General features: G+C 44.3%; 1 protein-coding gene and 1 long non-coding RNA gene across 12 annotated transcripts in view; one reads left to right on the top strand and one right to left on the bottom strand.

The window, feature by feature from the left end:
* Positions 1-21,611, bottom strand: part of LOC149126580 (uncharacterized) — a 486,087-nt gene that overhangs the window by 111,541 nt on the left and 352,935 nt on the right. The gene's annotated exons all lie outside the window — the stretch shown is intronic.
* Positions 1-21,611, top strand: part of SH3BGRL2 (SH3 domain binding glutamate rich protein like 2) — a 162,221-nt gene that overhangs the window by 36,913 nt on the left and 103,697 nt on the right. For 4 of the 11 annotated variants that reach the window (XM_070073842.2, XM_089332983.1, XM_070073846.2 and 1 more), the window contains exon 2: positions 3,036-3,221. In XM_070073842.2, the coding sequence (XP_069929943.1) occupies positions 3,036-3,221 (186 nt within the window). The other 7 variants (XM_089332984.1, XM_089332982.1, XM_070073843.2 and 4 more) reach the window with 7 other exon arrangements.

Genomic DNA, 21,611 nt, shown 5'->3' with positions numbered 1-21,611 from the left:
CATCTATGAACCTGGAAACAAGCTCTCACTATTCACTCCATCTGTCAGCGCCTTGACCTTGGACATCCCAGCCTTTCGAACCGTGGAGAATCCCCTTTCTCTTATTCATACTGCCTGGTTTATGGTATTTTGCTAAAGCAGCCTGAGTGGCCTTTACAGATATTTTCTACATAATGTTACATCTGGTAGCAAAAGTCAAAAGGATGCTAAATGTCCAGTGGCACAGTGACAGTTAACTGTACATCTACATGATGAGGGTTTTGGACCGATAATAAAATTTATGCTTTTGAAAAATGTTTAATGATTAGGATGGTGCTCATGATGCATTGTTAATTAAAAGGGCAAGATGCAGTTATTTTTATCAGGTGTGATCCTGTGAAAGGAAAGGAAGGGGATTATGTTCCGCAATAAATTGTGTGGTGGGTGTGCATGTGTGTGCGCATTTACGGGTATAGGGCAGGGGCTGGGGAAGTAAGGAAGTTGTGTATGTGTCTTGGCTGTATCCCAGCATTGAGAATGTGTGAGTTTTATAAGTAGCCCTGTTTTGAGGTTCAGGTAGATGATTGATTGAGAAGTGTGTGTGTGAGTGTGTGCAAACACATTGAAAAACAAGGATTGAGTATGTGCTGGTTTCATTTTTGATCATTATCATGGAAATGCACTGGATATAGAGAGGTGTACATGAACAGAAAGGCTAGGCCTGTTTCTCAACGTGGTTGCCTGGGTAGTAGAATTATAGGCCACTGTTTGTTTTATGATTTCCAGACTTTTACAAATGCAAATCCTGTTTTTATACTCAAAGAAGCTTGGTCATGAAGAGATTGTGCTGTGCTAAGAAGTGTTTATGTTCTTTAAGGGCAGTGGCAGGGCAGGGGGTTGGATTTTAAACAGGAAAATGACATAATTATTTTCACAGGAACACACAGCAGCTGCAGGACTTCGTTCAAAACAAGTAAACACAGGTATGTGTGTACTCCAGTGGTTGAGACACCTGTGTCCCATATCGGGGTCTGGGTTCCATTAGCATCTCCAGCTCCTGCTCTAGCTTCCTGCTCACGCAGACCCTGGCAAGCACAGTGATGCCCCAGGAGTTGGGTCCCTGCTACCCACATGGCAGATCTGGATTGACTTCATAGTTCCAGCCTTGAGAGCATTTGTGGAATGAACCAGTGGGTGGGAGATCTCTCTCTCTCTTTCTCTCTGCCTCTTAAGTAAAATTTTAAGAAGAGAAAGAAAAAGAAAGCCCAGGTCATCACTTTTGACCTCAGTTTCCTCATCTGTGAAGCAAGAACAAGAACCTTCGCCCTGTAGGGCAGTTTTAAGTAATGTATCTGTTGTGGGCTAGGTTGGGCCTAAATTCCTATTCCAGACTCTTGTCTTTTACTTAGAGAAGAATTCTAAGTACAGGCACAAAGACAACTCGCAGCGTGTTGGTTTATTTACAGAGCGAGAATACACAGGAACATGAGGGCTTTATATAGGGAGGGTTGGCCAGGAAGGGTAAAGAGGGACTTCCACACCCTGCTTGCTAGGGTCCATGACGGGGGAGGGGAGAGAGAGAGAGAGGGAGACAGAGAGACAGAAAAGAGAGAAGGGGAACCCATTCCCCTTTACCAGGCTTCTTATGAGCCTAGAAAAGGGGAGTGGTTACATAGTACTGATCCCAGGTCCGAGGTAAGGGGAGGAACATCCTGGGGAAGTGGTCATCTGATTGACAGGTAGGTGGATAGGATTACCTGGGGTGGGGGGAGGTGTGGTCTCCAGTCCATGAACTTAATCTATCTCCCTGACTTACCCCCACATCATAGCCATGTCTGTGAAACTGTGTATTAGAGACAGGGGAAAGCTTTTTCAGAAATTAGAAATGGCTTACTTTAAGAAATTGAGATAACCCCGTTATCAATTTGGATTTATAACTATACATTCTCTCATCTTAAAATATCATGGAACCTGGCATATTTTGCCAGCATTCTATTTTTGTCTACACCAGTCACTCCCATAGACTTCAGCCCTGTTGTGATCAGAATCACTTTGCTTACAATAAGCAGGTGGCCGATTTCCAAGTTCAGGGACAGAGACGTTGTGGGGCGGGGATTGTGGGGGCCATCAGTACGTGAGAGTTTGTTCTTCAAGCATTTTATTTCCCTTGACGGGGGTGAGGGAGGGTCTAATGGCTGCTAGGTCTTCTCCCAGGACATAATAAACCACTTCACCACTTCAGTTTTGTTATGTATGCAGAGTTCTGAAAATCACATAGAAAGGGCAAGCTTCGTTTCTTATGTTTTACATGCCGTTGAAGACGCTGAACATTATCCCACCTAAATTAGTTGAGGCATTGCCCTTAAATTAAGGAGGTGGGAACATTTTGAAGACCTGCACAGGCGTCGGCAGCTCCTCTAGCGCACCCCTGACCCCTAGTGACTGAAGAAGGAAACGAGAAGAGCAGAGGAATAAAAAGGGTTAAGGAACAAGAGTTCAAAGGCAGATGGAGCTGGTGGTTTACTCTCACCTTAGAGAACATTTTCCTCTTGCGAATTGATGAAAGGATGCTTTCATGATCGTGGTTAGAGCCGTGGAATATCGGCAGGAGGCTGCTGCGGGGAATACAAATGTGCTGCGCTCGTGAATCAGTGAAATGTCGCCGTCGCCGACGGGCCCAGGCGTGGTTTCCGTGTGGTTTTGGGCCGGAGGGAGCATCCGTGACTGGAAATGTCAACTTCCTGTGCAGGTGCGGGAGGCGGGGATGGTGCGGGGTTACGGCCCGCTGAGAACTTAGTGCGCCTCCCACCTGATGCAGCCTGCGCAGAGCCGTGTCTCAAGAGTGCTGGGGAATGCAGGCGAAGAAGTCCCCGTGCCGGGCTTTGCCCAGTCCCGTGTTGGGCACTCAGTGAGTGGACAGCACACGGCATCCGTGTTCGTCTCCCCTGTCCTTGTCAGGGACCTCTAACAGTGAGAAATCACATCTCGTTCCGTTCGGAAACGTGTACCTGGTGTTTCCGATGAACATTCCTCCTTATTTGTCTCCTCTTCTCTAGATAAAGAAGAAGCAGCAAGATGTGGTGAGATTTCTGGAAGCCAACAAGATAGAGTTTGAGGAGGTGGATATCACAATGTCAGAAGAGCAGAGGCAATGGATGTACAAAAACGTACCCCCGGAAAAGAAGCCCGCGCAGGGCAACCCGCTGCCCCCGCAGATATTTAACGGCGACCGATACTGTGGAGTAAGTGGCCCCATGCCGCCGCGCTGTTTCTCTGGTGCTCGCAAACAGTGCGTGGATCTCTTCCCGCAGTGTCCCTATCAGGTCCACAAGTCCGACGGGGTTGACCCTCAGAGGGGCTGAGTGCCAGGTCCCAGAATGTGTGTGTGCGTAGTTGTGTGGTGTGTGAATGTGAGTGCATGTGCGTCTCTGGTCTTCCTCTCTCTCTGCCTTGGAAATTCGGGTAGGAAGAGAAGCTGCGTGTGTGTGTGTGTTTATGTGTATGTGTGCCATTAATTTTGAAGCGTCTGTTTTGATTAATACATTTTGGGGGGCAGAGTGGGAGGAGTAATGATTCTTGAATCTTTATCTATGATATAAATAACAGGTGATTGTAAATTAGTGAGCTGCATTTTGCAATAATGAGCCAGAGAGATCACTGTGAACTTCTGACATTTATTCGATGCCTTCCTGGTATATGCAGCCTATGAGAAGGAGTCACTGTTGTCTAATTATCTAACCACCTTCTTACTCCTTAGGTTAGGAAAATATGAACTTCTTTCTGATGAGTAAGTTAGCACTTTGTTTTTGCTATCTCTCTGAGAACATAAGTCAGGGTTTACTGGGGGACTGCAGTTCTTTAAGAACGGCCTGGAGGAAGAGAAGGGGCTGCAGTGCCGGGTGTTTGAGATGAAAGAAATAGCAGGGTTCTCATTCGGTTGGAGGGAAGGGATAAGAATGCTCTTCGTGGCTTCAAAAGAAATAGTTCTCTTCCCCTGTGTGCTGAGGCAGAATGAGAAATTAACAGATTGCTAGGATTGCTCAGACTGTCCCATGTACATTGTGAGGAGAATCCTGAACACGCCACTGACTGTAACTTGAGTTCAGGTACTCCCTTACCTTGGCTGTGACACCTTTGGAAAGCTACTGATTTCCTTAAACCTCAGTTTTATCACCTTTAACAAGAAATGGTAACATTTGTCTTTCTTCACAGAGTATTTGTGACTTTTTTAAGATTTATTTTTTATGTATTTGAAAGAGTTACAAAGAGAGGTAGAGACAGAGAGAGAGAGAGAGGGGTCTTCTGACCGCTGGTTCACTCCCCAAATGGCCGCAATGAGCCAGGAGCCAGGAGCTTCGTCCAGGTCTCCCATGTGGGTGCAGGGGCCCAAGAACTTGGGCTGTACTCCACTGCTTTCCTAGATGCATTAGCAGGGAGCTGGATTGCAAGTGGAGCAGCTTGGACTCGAACCAAACAGGATGCCACAGCACTGGCCCCAACTATTTCTAAGTATCTTCTTAAATAAATTATTACATAAAAATAAATCTTACTGCCGCGGCTCACTAGGCTAATCCTCCACCTTGCGGTGCCGGCACACTGGCTTCTAGTCCCGGTCAGGGCACTGGATTCTGTCCTGGTTGCCCCTCTTCCAGTCAGCTCTCTGCTGTGGCCAGGGAGTGCAGTGGAGGATGGCCCAAGTGCTTGGGCCCTGCACCCCATGGGAGACCAGGAAAAGCACCTGGCTCCTGCCATCGGATCAGCGCGGTGTGCAGGCCGCAGTGTGCCAGCCGTGGCGGCCATTGGAGGGTGAACCAACGGCAAAAGGAAGACCTTTCTCTCTGTCTCTCTCTCACTATCCACTCTGCCTGTCAAAAAATAGAAGAAAAAAAAATCTTACTGTTTTGGGGTAATTTTTATGTCACGATTTTGTATTTGATATTTTATTGGGAGAAGTGTGTGTGAAAACCAAGAGTGTTACTATTTATGATTACACAGGATAGAACATGCACTCTTGTGCATACAGAGCAAATTGAGGTAATAATTGGATATGTAAGCCGTACAGTTCTACATAGAGGAAAGCTATAATGCAAACAGTGCTAGAAGGATTAAACAAAAATCCAGCGGTTTTGTGTCTCTCAGTCTTTGTGGGTGTCAAAATGTCTGTGTTCTGGTTTTTAGTTGACTAGTGGTTTCTGAGTATAGGATTCTAGGTTGGAAAGAATTTTGATGGTATTGCATTGTTATCATCTAGTTTCCAGTGCTGCAGTTGAGATATTTAATGCCACTTTCCTTCATTTTTGTCAGTTTATGCTGTGCTAATTTTTTTAAAAAGATTTATTTATTTACTATGTATGTGAGATGCAGAGTTACAGAGAAAAAGAGAGAGAGATAAGGAGAGGTCTTCCATCTGCTGGTTCACTCCCCAGATGGCCTCACCAGCTGGAGCTGGGTCGATCCAAAGCCAGGAGCCAGGAGCTTCTTCTGGATCTCGCAATTGAATGCAGGGGTCCAAGCACTTGGGCCATCTTCCACTGCTTTCCCAGGCCATTAGCAGGGAGCTGGAGCAGAAGGGGAGCACCTGGGACAAGAACCAGTGCCCATCTGGGATGCCGGTGCTGCAGGCGGAAGCTTAACCTACTAGGCCACAGCGGCAGCCCCTCTTCTGTGCTAATTTTTAAGATATCTTATTCATATGTGTATTCTGAATATTTTTGATGAATTACATAGTGTGTTATTTTACATTCATTGTGCTGAGTACTCAGTATGTCCTTATAATCTAAGAAAGTGTATGATTGAATTACTAAACATGTTCTTACATTGTCTTTCAACATTTTCCTCTTTATTTTTCCCCTATTTTCTGTCTTGCATGTCTGTTAATTTGGATATTGTGTTCTTATGTTTTTTCTTATTGTTTACTTCTTTGGCTTTCTTTTCTGAGAGATTTAATTTACCTCTTAATTCTTTCGTTGAATTTTTAAAAATGTTTATTTTTATCTACTTAGAAGTCAGAGAGAAGAGATACAGAGAGATCTTCCATTCAGTGGTTCACTCCTGCAATGCTAGCAACAGCCAGACATAAGTCAAGAGCCAGAAGTTCCCACTTCATCTTCCACAGAGGTGGCAGGAACCCAAGTGCTGGAGCCACCCTCTGCTGTCTTCCTAGGTACATTAGGAGCTAAACGAGCAGTGTTAGTCCCATGGTGGGGGTGACAGCAGATGCTGGTGTACCCACTGCTAGCATAGTCTGTTCTGTTAGCAAGGTCAAAGAAATGTGACTTTGACAAAAGCATTAGACCATAGGCCTTATCCGTGCCCCCTGCCCGGTGCACCTTGCTTAACCCAGTGACAGTTTGAGTGGTCTCACCTGGTTAGTTAACCTTTAGATACCCAGCATTTTGCAGGTAATAGGATCAAGAAAGCTTGCACATTCTTTTATTTCTTAGAATTAGCAAGAAACTTATTACTTTATTTGAAAGGGATGAGCTAGGCATGTAAGACAGTAAGCAGTTGCTAGGTTACCTGGTAGGTCACCATTGTGGACATTTGCCTTCTCTCCATTTTGCACTTGACTGTCCTGCCCACCGAGAGGATTTCCCACTGAACTGAAGCTTCTTGGCATGACCAATCCATTCTTCCCACTCCAGAATTTAACACAGGAGATGAAGCAGAAACACGGGTTTGTAGCAGCAGCAGTGGGGCCAGGCACAGGTGTGGCTGCTGTCCTTATGCATCCCATCCCAGGGTGTGGCTTGGGTGTGTTCCTGGCTACCCAGACTTTGAAATTTCTTTGTTCAGAACTGGTTCTTTAGCTTTAATGTGGATTCCGTTGCTCTCCCTCTGTTGCACTATAAACTCCTTTCCTCTTAATCTTCCACAGTCCTTTTCAGTTAAAAATCCAAGCCGGCAAAACCTGGCTATTTTTGTTGATTCCCTGGTGTGTCATAAGGGAGAGTCTTCTCTGGGAAGGTGACTGATAGGGTTCTAAAAGTCAATATGCCACCTTGTAGGCTTTTCTAATTGGTTTTAATGTCTGGTTTGGGTTTAGGAAGCTAAGGTACTTATGTACAGAGTTTTTTTTTTTTTTTTTTTTTTTTTAAAGATTTATTTATTATTTAATTAGGTGGGGGGGATAAGAGAGAGCAAATCTTCTATCTGGTGGTTCACTTCCCAAATGGCGCAACGGCCAGGGTTGTGCCAGACTGAAGCTGGGAGCCAGGAGCTTCATCTGGGTCTCCCTTTGGAGTGGCTGGGACCCAAGCACTTGGGCCATCTTGTGCTGCTTTCCCAGGCACATTAGCAGAGAGCTGGATCAGAGGTGGAGCAGCCGGGACTCTATATGGGATGCAGCTTAATCCATTATGCTGGAATGCTGCTGCCAGCCTCCCGTACAGGTTTTCTTTTTCTTTTTTTTTTTAAAGATTTTATTTATTCATTTTAGAGGTAGAGTTACAGACAGTGAGAGGGAGAGACAGAGAGAAAGGTCTTCCCTCCATTTGTGCACTTCCCAAATGGCCGCAACGGCTGGAGCTGTGCCGATCCTAAGCCAGGAGCTTCTTCCAGGTCTCCCATGCAGGTGCAGGGGCCCAAGCACTTGGGCCATCTTTTACTGCTTTCCCAGGCCATAACAGAGAGCTGAATGGGAATAGGAGCAGCCAGGACTAGAACCGGCACCCATATGGGATGCCGGCACTGCAGGAGGAAGATTAACCTACTGTACCATGGAGCCAGCCTCACCCCCCCAATACAGGTTTTCAATCTTTGTTCTCTCTCTGTGGAATCGACATGCATAGAGTGCACCAGAAACGAAAATTGTTATTATCTACTTAAAAGGAAAATATCTATTCTCCTTTCATGTCTTTTTTCCCTCCATATTCAGCAAACAGATGGTTGCTGCTTTATATATTTTCTTTTTGTTAAAAGATTTTTTTTCAGTATAAACATTTTATTTTTTATTTATTTATTAGGTATTCACAAGAGAGAGACAGACAAACAGCGCTCCCATCCTTTGGCTCACTTATCCAGTGCCTGCAGTGTCTGGGACTTAGCCAGGTTAAAGCTGGGACCCAGGCACTTGAGCCACCACCTGCTGCCTCCCAGGATCTGCGCTGGCAGGAAGTTGAAATCATGGGTGCAAACTGGGTTTTGAACTCGAGTTCCAGCACTCTAATATGGGACACAGGCATCTTTAACTGCTAGATCAAAGGCCTGCCTCTATTTTTGTCATTTTATTTTTTATTAAAAGCATTTTTACTCTGGTAAAAAACACCGCACACACATGAGTAAAATTGTCTTAACCATTTTTAAGTGTATAATTGAGTGGTGGTATCAGATGATTCACCTTATTGTAAAACAGATTCCTAGAACCTTTTTAGTTTGCAACACTGAAACGCTTCACATTGTGAAGAATAATTGCCCCTGCCTCTGTTACTGGCAGCAGCCAGCTCGCCTCGATTCTTTTTCACTGACAGAGTAATGAATCACAGTTCAGAGAGATGAAAGCAAGGACAGTAAAGCAAAGTTTATTATAAAGTATGTTCCAAGGGAGGAATAGGCCAGTTGAGATGAAACATGGTGCTCTTTTGCTCTTTTTCTCTGATTTGGAACTTTATCCCCCCCCCCCCCCCTTTTTTTTTAAGACTTATTTATTTTGGGCCAGCGCTGTGGCTCACTTGGTTAATCCTCCACCTGCGGTGCCGGCGTCCCATGTGGGCGCTGGGTTCTAGTCCCGGTTGCTCCTCTTTTAGTCCAGCTCTCTGCTGTGGCCCGGGAGGACAGTGGAGGATGGCCCAAGTGCTTGGGCCCCGGTACCCCATGGGAGAGCAGGAGGAAGCACCTGGCTTCTGGCTTCGGATTGGCGCAGCGCGTTGGCTGTAGCAGCCATTTGGGGGGTGAACCAACGGAAGGAAGACCTTTCTCTCTGTCTCTCTCTCACTGTCTATAACTCTACTTGTCAAATAAAAAAAGAGATTTATTTATTTATTTGAAAGTCAGAGTTACATAGGGAGAGAAGCAGAGGCAGAGAGAGAGAGGTCTTCCATCTGCTGGTTCATTCCCCAGTTGACTGCGATGGCCAGAGCTCCACCAGTCGAAAGCCAGGAGCCAGGAGCTTCTTCCGGATCTTCCATGCGGGTACAGGGGCCCAAGGACTTGGGCCATCTTCTACGGCTTTCCCAGGCTATAGCAGAGAGCTGGATTGGAAGAGGAGAAGCCGGGACTCAAACCAGTGCCCATATGGGATGCTGGTGCTGCAGGCGGAAGCTTAACCTACTATGCCACAGCACCACAGGGCTGGCCCCAGAATTTATCTCTAAAGAATAAGGGGCATTGACTGGAGATGGGGCGGTGATGCTCGCAACTGGCATTTTTGATTGACATCTAGGCATTGCACACCTTGAGCTCTCTGCCTTGTGGCTTCCCAGCATGCATGGGGAATGCCCACTGTGGTGGTTGGGAGTGAGGGCAAAGCTGGAATGCTCATCATGTTATACTAATGTGTAATGAAGCAGGGTCACTCAGTGTCAAACTGGGTCTCACTACACGTATGCCATAAACTAGACTTTTCTGGTTTGGATGAGTTCCCGTTTTATCTGAACACTTTAGCCACCAGCTAAACCACAGAGTAGACAGCATCGGATGGTTCTTGGCAGTGAGCAGGGTCCCAGATCCCTCCCCCGGATAAGGGTTTTGTGCCCCCTCCCCCACATTCACTCATGCCTAAATCCACCTGCCACCTCCTTCCCTAGCTCCTGGCAACCACCATTCTTCTTGGTACCTCTATGAGTCTGACTACTTTAGATCCCTTATAGGAGTCCATTTGACAGTATTTGACCTTTTGTGTCTGCCTTCTTTAACTTACAGCAATATCTTCAAAGTTCATCAATGTTGTAGCATGTGACAAGATTTTATTCCTTTTAAGGCTGTGTGGTATGCCATGTATATACCATAAAATGCTGTCTTCGATCAAGGGTTCAGAAGAGATTGTTCGAAAGCGGTATTTAAAAGTTTTGATACTGAATTGGTTGGTTTACCCAGCATTATTATTATATAATTTGAAAAATGAGAATGAGAAAGAAGAGGAGAACAATCAGTTTTGCCTTTTAAATAAGATGCAACATTTAAGAGATGCATTTTCTCTTAAAAGTATGTACAGGACAGCTTTGCAGTGTAGCCAGGTAAGCTGGAGTAGTTGGTTAAGCCACTGCCTGCTATACAGACACTGGCTTCCTAGATGGACCCAATTGGATTCCTGGCTGCTCCGCTTCCAATCCAGTTCCCTGCTAACGTGCCTGGTAAAGCAGCTGAAGATAATCTAAGTGATTGGGCCCCTGCACCCATTTGGGAGACCTGGATAAAGTTCCTGGCTCCTGGCATAGACCTGGCCCAGCCCTGGCCATTGCAGCCATTTGGGGAGGGAACTAGCAGATGGAAGATCTTTCTTGCTGTCTCTCTGTCTCTCCCTTTTTGTCTGTAACTCGCTGCCTTTTGAATAAATAAATAAGTAAATCTTAAAAAAAAAAAAAAAACTACATATTTGTAAAATCACATCTTGCTATATATATATCGTTTTGTGCCATGCTTTAGTCTCAGCAAAAATAATTTCTAGGATATTGTAAGTCTGTCTTTAGAGATTGGATACCATTCCCTTAGGTGGAGGATCATAATTAATAAAATCATTTCCCTATATCAGGTTATTTAATATGTTTCTAGCCATTTGAAACAATATTTCAAGCTGTTTTGGAGAGTACATTAAATTGAATTTTAGGCTGTTTCACTGTTATTTCTGCCCTTAGAGTCCTATTTTGTTCTGTAGTTACCAAGAGATATGGGGTTATTGTTGGTCATCTCAGAATTTGGGACCACAGTCAAGAAAGTCACTTGATGAAATCAAATTTAGGACAAGTAACATGAGGTGCTTACTACATGTTTGTTGGCACAATCAGTGTTGGGTTTCTTTGACCCAAAGTCACAGAATGAAGGCTGCCCAGTGGTCCAGAATGTCCATTTGACTTGAAGATTTTTGAGCACACTACAAAAATAACATCTTTAATAGCAAAACAAACACAGATACACGTACTATGGGGCAGGATGTTTCATCCATGAATTCTCAAACAGCACAAGAGAATTTCACATTTGCAAAGGCTGAATTAAAATATATACTTCAGTTCTCTAAATTGGCATCTTAGGCCACCTAGAAATATTTTAGGCTTAAAGGCCACATTGTTCTCTTCTGTATTCTTTTTGTTTTCATTTCTACTTAGTTTTTATTTTTTTCCCCCAACCCTTAAAAATACAAACACCATTCTGTGCTCACAGTCTGTTGTATGGTTTACCTCCACCTGAGACGGTCCACTCACAGTTCCCTAGGCCTCTCGGGTTCTCTGGCAGTCACATTTGAGGAGCACTGGATTAGTTGTTTCCCACTCTCCTTCGTGACGGCTAAGTGCCCCCGGCAGAATGGAGTGGAACGTAGTGATGGGCAGTAATTGTGGCCTCCCGTGGAGCCTGTGGGCAGTAATAATGTGTTAATGGCACTCTGTTCAGAGTCAATAAGAGGAAAGGAAAGAAAGGTAGAGTCCAACGTTCTCGTTGCTTTCCATGGGAGATTGAGCTCGGTTTCTAAAATGTGGATGTCATTTATTTAGGACAAAGAGCTACGTCCTCTACATGATACTTAAGGCAAAACTCACTTGCATACCCACTTTTCTCACCTCAGATCTTAATTGGTTGGTAACTGAATCCTGTAATTTGTACATCCTGCATAATTCAGTCTTCTTTCTCTCTTAAAACTCAGTTCAGTTCAGGAGCAGGCATTTTGGCTCCGTGGGTCAAGCTGCTGGTTGGGTCTCCACATCCCATATCTGAGTGCCTTGGATTCAGTCCCACCTCTGCTTCTTGCCAGTGTGCACTGGGGAGGCAACAGGTGATGGCTTAAGCACCTGAGTCCCTGCCACACTTGTGAGAAACTTGGTTGGAATTCTTGGCCACTGGCTTCAGGTTGGCCCAGCCGTGGCTATTGCAAGCATTGGGAGTAAACCAGTGGGTGGAAAGTCTATCTCCCCATCACCCTGCCTTTCAAATAAATAAAAATAAATAATTTTTTAAATAGTTCAATTCAGCTGTGCATAATTACACTTTCCCTAATTCAGATTCTTGGTTGTTGTTCCCTTTACTGCTGTTATGACATTTCTCACATAGAATTTTTTCTTTGATGTCTTTGCTTTCAGTTGTTTACAAGTTTTGTATATGTACCCTCAGCATGCTCTGAGACCAGTTTATCTCAGTATCAGGTGCTCAACAGAATGCTAAAAGCAGAGTATCTCTAGTGAACATTGGCTATATAAAGGGGTGAATTCCTACACAGGTGCCACCCCCTTGTGTTGGGTTTTGTCTTGTCAGGGTTCTGAGTATTTGTGATTATGTTTTGAAGTCTATTGGACCAAACCATGCTGCACTCCCATTTTATTAACAAAGGTTAAAGCCAAATGTGTCAACCTTTTAAACTTTTACAACAAAATCTACTTGGGAAACCATCTCTATTAGAAGTTTCACCTAGCCTGCAGCCTGAATTTTTGTAGGATGCTTTTTATCTGAATTTGAAAATCTGTTCCAAGGCCTTCTGTCTAAAAGATCGGTCATCTAATCAAAGAGAGCCTTCTCCATCAGACATTTTACTGTAAATATGTGGCTGTGGCTGCCTCCCCTTTACCAGGAAAGCAAAGTCGAGTAGCAGGGAAGGAGTGACACAAATTCTTCCTTGTCTCTGATTTCTGATCAGCTCTTTGCCCAGAGCATAATAATTTAATTAGATGGTCTTTGACGTTTTATCTCTTCTGGACAATCACCGTTTTTACTCCTCTGTCTATAAATGTTTAATCTCCCGGTTTCACCGTGCCGAGATGCTTGCCTCCATGTTCTCAGTCATGAATCCGTGGTCTGTGACTTTCATGAAGATGATGGCCTGTGCCGTGAATGCTGAAAGCCTCCCTCACCCAGGCCCTTGGAGGCCACCTCAATCGTGTAGTTAGCAGGATAGCTCCACCGACATGCAAACAGCTGCGTTTCCTTCTGGGAACATTCCTCTTTCTCTCTGAATGTATACAGTTCAGGTTGGTGAGAAGAGAGCAGAGCTGTTAAGACAGTGAGGCCTTGTTACTCTCAGCGTTCAGACAACAAAGTCCGTTTGTAGGGGTCAGAGGGAAAGCTGGTTTTGCTGTGCCCTGCATGTGTGGCCTCCATTTTCCCATGAAGTTCTGCTCTGTCAGTTTCTAAGTTACTACTATGTGTTTCATATATTAATATCTGAATCCCTTGATTGTAAACCTTGGACAGTATTTATAGTTTTGTTTGAAAGATGAAGGAAAACTTGACAAAAGTTTTCTCATTCTGCCTCCCATTGTGTTATATGAACACAGACACAATATTGTTATAATTTGTCACATTCTCTTCTGTAACTATACCTATTATATAAATATATTGTTATAATCATATAAATACTATTTCCTACACAACTGTTTGGTAGTGTGAGCAGCTTTAGGGGAGGGCATTTAATCCTCTTTTACTAAATGCCTGTGGCTTAACGGAGAATGACACAAATGTCAGTATCCAAGGGAGTCTCTCACTTTCTGTTTTTAAGATTTATTTTTTATAAGTCAGTGTTAGAGAGAGAGACAGAAACAAAGAGAGATCTGCCATCTACTGGTTCACTCCTCAGTGGCCTCAACAGCCAGTGGGGCTGGGCCAGGCCAAAGCTAGGAGCAAAGAGCTTCTTCAAGGTCTCCCATGTGGGTGCAGGGCCCAAGGACTTGGACCATCTTTCGCTGCTTTCCCAGGCACATTAGCAGGGAGCTGAATTCAAAGTAGAGCAACTGGAACTCAAATGGCACCCATATGGGATGCCAGTGTCACAGCTGGTGGCTTAACTCACTGAGTCCCAACACTGGACCTGAGGGAGTCTTTTAGTAGATTTTAAAAGATTTATTGATTTGAGAGACACAGCAACTGAGAGAAGGTGGGAACAGAGACAAAGAGAGATCTTCCATCTATTGGTGTACTCTCCAAATGGCCACAAAAGCCAGGAGTGGGCCAGGCTAAAGCCAGGAGTCAGTAGCTTCTTCTGGGTCTCCCACATGAATGGCTAGTGTCCAAGGTCTTGGATCATCTTAGGCTGCCTTCCAGGCACATGAGCAGGAAGATGGATCAAAAGTGAAGTTACAGGACTTGAGCCAACACTCTGATATGAGCTACTGTCAGAAATAGCAGCTTAACCTGTTGTGCCATGATGCCAGCCCCTCTTAATAATTTTAACCTCTTTTTCACTCCAACTCAACACTTGTCTGGCAAAGATCAGAGGGACATACCTTTTCTCTCTTAACATTTGTTTTTATTTGCTTGGACTACCATCTGAAAACAAATTGTTAACATGATGTGCCTACCTGGTAAAATTTCTAAATGCTTTAACTTTTTAATCTTTATTTAGCCTTCATTCTTTTTTTTTTTTTTTTTTTTTTTTTTGACAGAGTTAGTGAGGGAGAGAGACAGAGAGAAAGGTCTTCCTTATGTTGGTTCATCCCCAGATGGCCGCTACGGCCGGAACTACGCCGATCTGAAGCCAGGAGCCAGGTGCTTCTTTCTGGTCTCCCATGCGGTGCAGGGGCCCAAGCACTTGGGCCATCCTCCATTGCCCTCCCGGGCCACAGCAGAGAACTGGACAGGAAGAGGAGCAACTGGGACTAGAACCTGGTGCCCATATGGGATGCCAGCACCGCAGGGGGAGGATTAACCATGTGAGCCATGGCACTGGCCCCAGCCTTCATTCTTAGTGAATAATTTCATTGGACATAAAGTTCTTGGTTTGCAATCATGTTCCCTTAGGAAGCCCTGCTCCATATTCATGGTATTGATCGGAAGACTTCATAACTGCTGGATTAGGTTCTTAAAAGTCGTTTTATTTCCCTCTTGGAAAAGTTCTAGGGTATACTTGGGGTTCTGGAATTCCATCAGTGTGTGCTTTTAGTTTTTAACTCAGCCTGCTGAACAACTGGTAGGACTTTTCCTTTTGGTATAGTCTTTTTGAACTCAATTTAAAAAAAAATTTTTTTTTTTTCATTTTATTTGAAAGGCAGAGAGAGAGAGAGATAAAGAGAGAGAGACATGGAGAGACATCTTCCATCCACTGGTTCACTCCCCAAATGCCTGTAACAACCAGTGCTAGACCAGGCCAAAGCCAGGTTCTCATAATTCAATCCATATCTCTTGTGTGGGTGGCAAAGACCTATTAGTACCTGAACCATCAACTGCTGTCTCCCAGGGTGTGCATTCTAGGAAGCTGGAATCAAGCCTTGAACATGGACCCTCAGATATGGGATGCAGGTGTCGCAAGCTGTATCCCAACTGCTGTGCCAAGCATCTGCCCCATGTTGAGACTTTTCAGTTTGCAAACAATTATCTTTTTTACTTTGGAAGAAGTTCTATTGTTTCTTAGATTTTAAAAAGATATTTCCTGCCTTGTATTGTTTCCCTTTTTCAACTGCAGGAATTTTTTTCTTGGATGACATTTTGCCTTTATGTTCCAACTATCAGTACTCCTAATTTATGTAATAATGTTCATCTTTTGGTCTTGATGCTCTGCCTTCTGAGAAGCATTCTTAACTTTGATCTTCAATAGCTAACTTGATTTTTAGCTCTATGCCATTCTGTTATTCAATCTGTTTATCAAATTTTAAATTTTGCAGTCAAATTTGATTTTCAGGAGCCCTTTGTTGTTAATATACTCCTTTAAAAATAGTGGCTTAAGGGCCGATGCTATGGTGTAGCAGGTAAAGCCACTGCCTGAAGTGCTGGCATCCCATATGGGCAACGGTTCTAGTCCCAGCTGCTCCACTTCTGATCCAGCTCTCTGCTATGGCCTGGGAAAGCAGTGGAAGATGGCCCAAGTCCTTGGGCCCCTGCAACTGCATGGGAAAACAGGAAGAAGCTCCTGGCTCCTGGCTTTGGATTGGCCCAGCTCCTGCCATTACAGCCAGCTGGGGAGTGAACCAGTGGATGGAAGACCTCTCTTTCTCTCTCTCTCTACCTCTCTTTGCCTTTCAAATAAATAAATAAATCTTTAAAAAAAAGTATTGGCTGGTTCTTGTATGGTAAATGCACCATCTTCTTTGATCTTCCCTAGGATATTAGCTGAAAGCATTTTAAAAAGCTCGTGTTCTTGGAGCTGGCGCTGTGGCTCACTTGGTTAATCCTTTGCCTGTGGCACCAGCATCCCATATGGGCACCGGGTTCTAGTCCTGGTTGCTCTTCTTCCAGTCCAGCTCTCTGCTGTGGCCCGGGAGGGCAGTGGAGCATGGCCCAAGTGCTTGGGCTCTGTACCCGCATGGGAGACCAGGAGGAGGCACCTGGTTCCTGGCTTGGAATCAGCGTAGTTCCGGCCATACCGGCCATTTGGGGATGAACCAACAGAAGGAAGACCTTTCTTTTTGTCTCTCTCACTGTCTAGAATTCTACCTGTCAAATAAATAAATATATTAAAAGCTTGTGTTCTGTAATTCATCACCATGTTCTCTAGCCTCTAGCAGCAGTTCTGGACGTTGGTTCCTCTCTCTCTCTTTCTTTTCTCTCTCTCTCTCTCCCTCTCTCTCTCTCAGAGGCCAGCATGTGTTCTCCCTGCATTTGCACAGATCCATCTCCGTTGGAGTGGGGCCGCTAAATCAGACTGAATAAGGTGGTGGGTGGCAGCAGAGAGGTGGCTAGAACCCCTCGGTGTGTTGCTCAGGCAGCAAGGGTAGGATGTGTCCCTCCAGGATAAACCTTTCCATTTCTGCCTTCTGTGCTGTGCGATGCAGAGTGACCACAGTCTCTGCTCGCCTCTCTCAGGCCACTGCAGTCTCCCCAGCAGTTCCCGGGGGGCAGTCAGAAGGTGTCCCAGAGCACTTCTTGGGTGCCCTGGGCATCGGGAGAAATACCTCCTTAGCCATTGTAACTGCTTTCTTTCGTAGTTGGAGGTGCCCCCTTGCTGCCTGCTCCAGACCACTCTTGGTCATGGTCTCGGGCTTGCCATTTCTATGGAGCTTCCTGGGGAAGAATTGCTCTTCTCTTGTTCTGCGCTGTGGTTTCCCCTGCTGTTTTCTCTAATGGCCCAGTTCTATTTGCTTTATACATTCTGGATATTTCCTAAGATTCCGTTGTCAGTTCCCCAAAATTGTGTTCTCCTCCAGTTTCAGTTGGTGCGTGGGTAAGAGAAGAGGCAGGTGTATTTGGTTACTCAGCCATCTTGAACCGGTATGGTTAGAAGTATTACACAGGATTTAGACATTGGAAATCCTCAGCTTTGGGCTTGCTCATATTTTTGGTGGTTTGCCATAAAAATCGCTGAATGAAACTGTTAGAGAACTACATTTTATCTCTTACCAGGACTGGAATTGTCAACTATATTTTTTTTCTGCATCAAAATTTCATGAAATAGAATATAGCATTGATGATCCTTTTTCCTGACATGAAGAGATTCTGCTCAGAGGCTACCCTCAGGCTTGAAAGAAACTCAGCAAAAGGAGCCGCCGTTTATTTTAAGCAAAGCAGCAGCAACTTCTATAGTCTTATTTTTTAAAAAAATGTTCTTTTCTTACTTTGACTCCTTTAGAACCGATGGCGGCCATCATTCCCTTATTGACCACGTCCTGTTTTTGTTCCCTGCAACCGTTGTTTGCTTGTGCGCTTGGCATGTGGAAATAATATGGGTCTGTCACTTAACTGTCATCAGCGGAACCGCGGGAAGCAATGCAGCTTTTCAGAGCGGCTGCTGTGGGCTTTCCTGACTGTTCTCTCAAGGAACACTAAGAGGGCAAAGAACTTTCAGATCTTTGTCTCCATTGCTTGCTTACCCGTAACTGTAATCCAGTGCACAGAGAATGTCCTGAAGCACACTTGGTGGAAGAATGAGACTAGTGGTAACTCTATCAGTTGAGATTTTACCATGAGCTTATGAATGTCTTTTGACACTGGTTTTTCAATGTCTTTGACATTGATTTTTCACTTGAACATAAATCAAAGTATAGATGACGGAAGACCTGTTTTTTTCTTTCCCTTTAAAAAAAACCAGCTGTTTAGCTTGATTATCCTTATGAAAATTATAACATATGGATACAAGTTCCCATAATGAGGAAGGGAGCTCAGCAATTTATCTATACAGTTCAGAAATGTTTCCTTTTATAAGCAATTGGCATTAGAAACAAAATGAATTCTTCATCCTTGGTCTTAAATGCAGAATAATCACAAGCTCTGAAGCTAAGGTTCTATCTTGAATGTGGCCGGTGGGTTTGTCTCCTGCAAAGCCAGTTACCTGTCGTTGTGTCCTGTAGCTGCAGGTGGTTGACGGCCTGGTCATTGGGAAGGCTTGTCATTGGGAAGCCCTGTCCTGTGTAAGAATTCAGCACGCCTGTTGGAAACCTTAAGTGAGTTTAATAACTATGTTAGTTTTACATTTTGGGATAGGAAACCTAATACGTTTTTTAAAATATGTAAGCCGGCCGGCGCCGCGGCTCACTAGGCTAATCCTCCGCCTAGCGGCGCCGGCACACCGGGTTCTAGTCCCGGTCGGGGTGCTGGATTCTGTCCCGGTTGCCCCTCTTCCAGGCCAGCCCTCTGCTGTGGCCAGGGAGTGCAGTGGAGGATGGCCCAGGTGCTTGGGCCCTGCACCCCATGGGAGACCAGGAAAAGCACCTGGCTCCTGGCTCCTGCCATCGGATCAGCGCGGTGCGCCGGCCGCAGCACGCCGGCCGCGGCGGCCATTGGAGGGTGAACCAACGGCAAAAGGAAGACCTTTCTCTCTGTCTCTCTCTCTCACTGTCCACTCTGCCTGTCAAAAAAAAAAAAAAAAAAAAATATGTAAGCCTGATAGTGAAACAAATTTGATGAGAAAGCAGAGTTTTTGTCTCTTGTTGGAGAATATCAAAGGCCATGATAGAAAAAAACTAAATCTTAACAGGCTGTGATTTTTAAATTCCTAGTACAATATTACTCTAATTTTTTTATGTCACACAGTTTACTCTGAAAGGACTGATTAACTATCAAGAGGTCCAGATTGTAAATTATCAGTTCTACTCCTTCCCTAAGCAAGACAAATAAACTAGTTTAACCTCTTGCATGCTTTAGGATTTATTAGGCCACTTAAAAGCTTTTTATGTCAGAAAGTAAATTTTTTACACTTTTTTTTTTTAGCTGTTTACTTATTCATTTTTATGTATTTGAAAGGCACAACCCCAGAGAGCCAGAGAGATCTTCCATCCACTGGTTCACTCCCCAAATGCATGCAACAGCCAGGGCTAAGCCAGGCCAAAGCCAGGCCAAAGCCAGGAGCCAGGAGCCAGGAATTCCACTTGGTTTTCCCACATGGGTGTCAGGAACTGGAGTACTTAAGCCATCACAAGGCGTCATCTGCTGCCTCGCAGGTGCCTTAGCACAAAGCTGCATTGGAATCAGAAGCAGGACTAGATCTCAGGCACTCTGTGCATGTGAGCATCCTAAGTGGTGACTTAACTTACTGTGCCACAACACCTACTCCTACACAATTTTTAAATATATTTTTAAAGATTTATTTATTTATTTGAAAGGCAGAGTTACAGAGAGGCATAGAGAGAAAGGGAAAGGTTTTACATCTGCTGGTTCACTCCCCAAATGACTGTAATAGCTGAAGCTGGGTTGGTCGATCTGAAGCCAGGAGCCAGGAGCTTCTTCCAGGTCTCCCATGCAGGTGCGAGGGCCCAAGGACTTGGGCCACCTTCCACTGCTTTCCCAGGACATAGCAGAGAGCTGGATGGGAAGTGGGACAGCCGGGACTCGAACCGTCGCCCATATGGGATGTTGGCACTACAGGCAGCAGCTTTACCTGCTACGCCACAGCGCCTGCCCCCCTATACAATTTTTAAAACCATTAAATCATAGAGTAGAAATAGGATTAACTCAAGCTATGCTGCTAGCACAATATTGCCTAAAATATGGCATGTCAGTCCTTAGCAAACACAACTTACCCACTAACTTGGCAGGTATTATTGGTTACCTGGTATGTGTCAGGTATTTATCTAATATTAACTTTTTACACTTGATCTTAGCCAAAAGGCCGAGAAGCAATATCTAATATTAACTTTTTAAGAATTATTTCCTATAAGTCATTTATCACTAGGCAGGAGGTAATTATAACTACTTCAAGTGAAAATTTCTCGGCTGTTGATTAGATCCAATTCAGTATTCAGGTAAGAAGCCCCCTGGCTATGATGATATGTAAGGTATTGAGTTAAAGGCCTATACAATGGAAATAATGCTGATCATTTTTATGAGAGAAATACTGTTAGAAATTTTCCTTTACATATATAAGAAATTCCATTCTGAGATTTTTGAATATCTGACACATCTAAATATCATTGTTGGTGGCTAAAACTTATAGGAAAAGTTAGTTCATTGTGGTTAATGCATTATTGATAATGTTACATAGTTTTTCTACACGAATGTGTTTGTATAGGTGTTTTATACAGATGAAAGTTGCACACTTTATTTCTAGTTTTGTGATTTGGGGAACTGTGATCATTTTGAAAGTAAGGTTTTTAATATAAACACTGAAACTTGAAATAGAGACATGAAGTCTCATTGCAACTTGCCTTTTGCTGTTTTGTATGCATAACTTTTTTATGTTACCACTTCGATTTTTTTTTAATTTGAGAGACAGAAAGTTCCAATATGCTGGTTTACTCCCTAATCTCTGTGATGGTGCGGACTAACCAGAGGCCGAAGCCAGTAGCCACAGGCACAGTCCAGTTCTTCCCTGTGGGTATCAGGGACCCAGTTATTTGAGGAATCACATGTATTTGCATTTGCTGGTAGCTGGAATTAGGAGCTGGAGCAGGCCTCAAACCCAAGCAACCTGATACGAGACATGGGCTTCTTAACCATTAGACAAACACCTGCCCCTACTTCATTCTTTAGAAAATAGAATCAGTGCATTTATAGAGATTGAATGAGGCATTTCTTCTCATTTTTTATTTCTGCATTTACCACTGACAGCAAGACTTCTAATCAAGTAGAAACAGGTGGCATGATGACTAAATTTCTAACCCTCAGTGTGTATGTCTAACTAATGTTTCTTCCGTTTCCTGTTCAGTTAAAGAGGAGAGTGGCAAACTCTCCGATAAATATCTGCAGTCACAGGATACCTCCGTTGGATGTTTTGCCTGGATTCGCTGATGGTCCACGTAACAGCAGTTCCACTGGAATCTCCATTACTTCTTAGAATTCTGGAGTTTCAGGGGTCTCTGGTAGTGTCTGATACAGACAAGAAGAAAGTCAGAGGAGGGTAAATGAGTGGATCCAGGTTGTCTAACTCAGTAGGCTGCTGGGCATTGCAACCAGAGTTAGCTGAGAGCACAGCCCACTCAGTTTCCCAGAAAGGAATCCGTGAACCTGACAGTGGTGGTACCGGTGGAAGGGTAAGACTCACCTTCTCCTCAAACCTGAGGAGCTTCTCAGCTGGCCCACATAGAGCCTCGAGCACCACATGAAGGATTTTAGTCTGTGTTGTACAAGCAATGAGAAGTGTTAAAGCAAAGGACTTAAGTGGACCAAGACAGTACCACGTTTGCATTTCAAACACC

This window comes from Oryctolagus cuniculus, chromosome 5 (genome assembly GCF_051225735.1).
Source record: "Oryctolagus cuniculus isolate XC-2025 breed Fujian yellow rabbit chromosome 5, ASM5122573v1, whole genome shotgun sequence".
Classification (NCBI taxonomy): domain Eukaryota; kingdom Metazoa; phylum Chordata; class Mammalia; order Lagomorpha; family Leporidae; genus Oryctolagus; species Oryctolagus cuniculus.
This window is presented reverse-complemented; position numbering and strand designations above follow the sequence as displayed.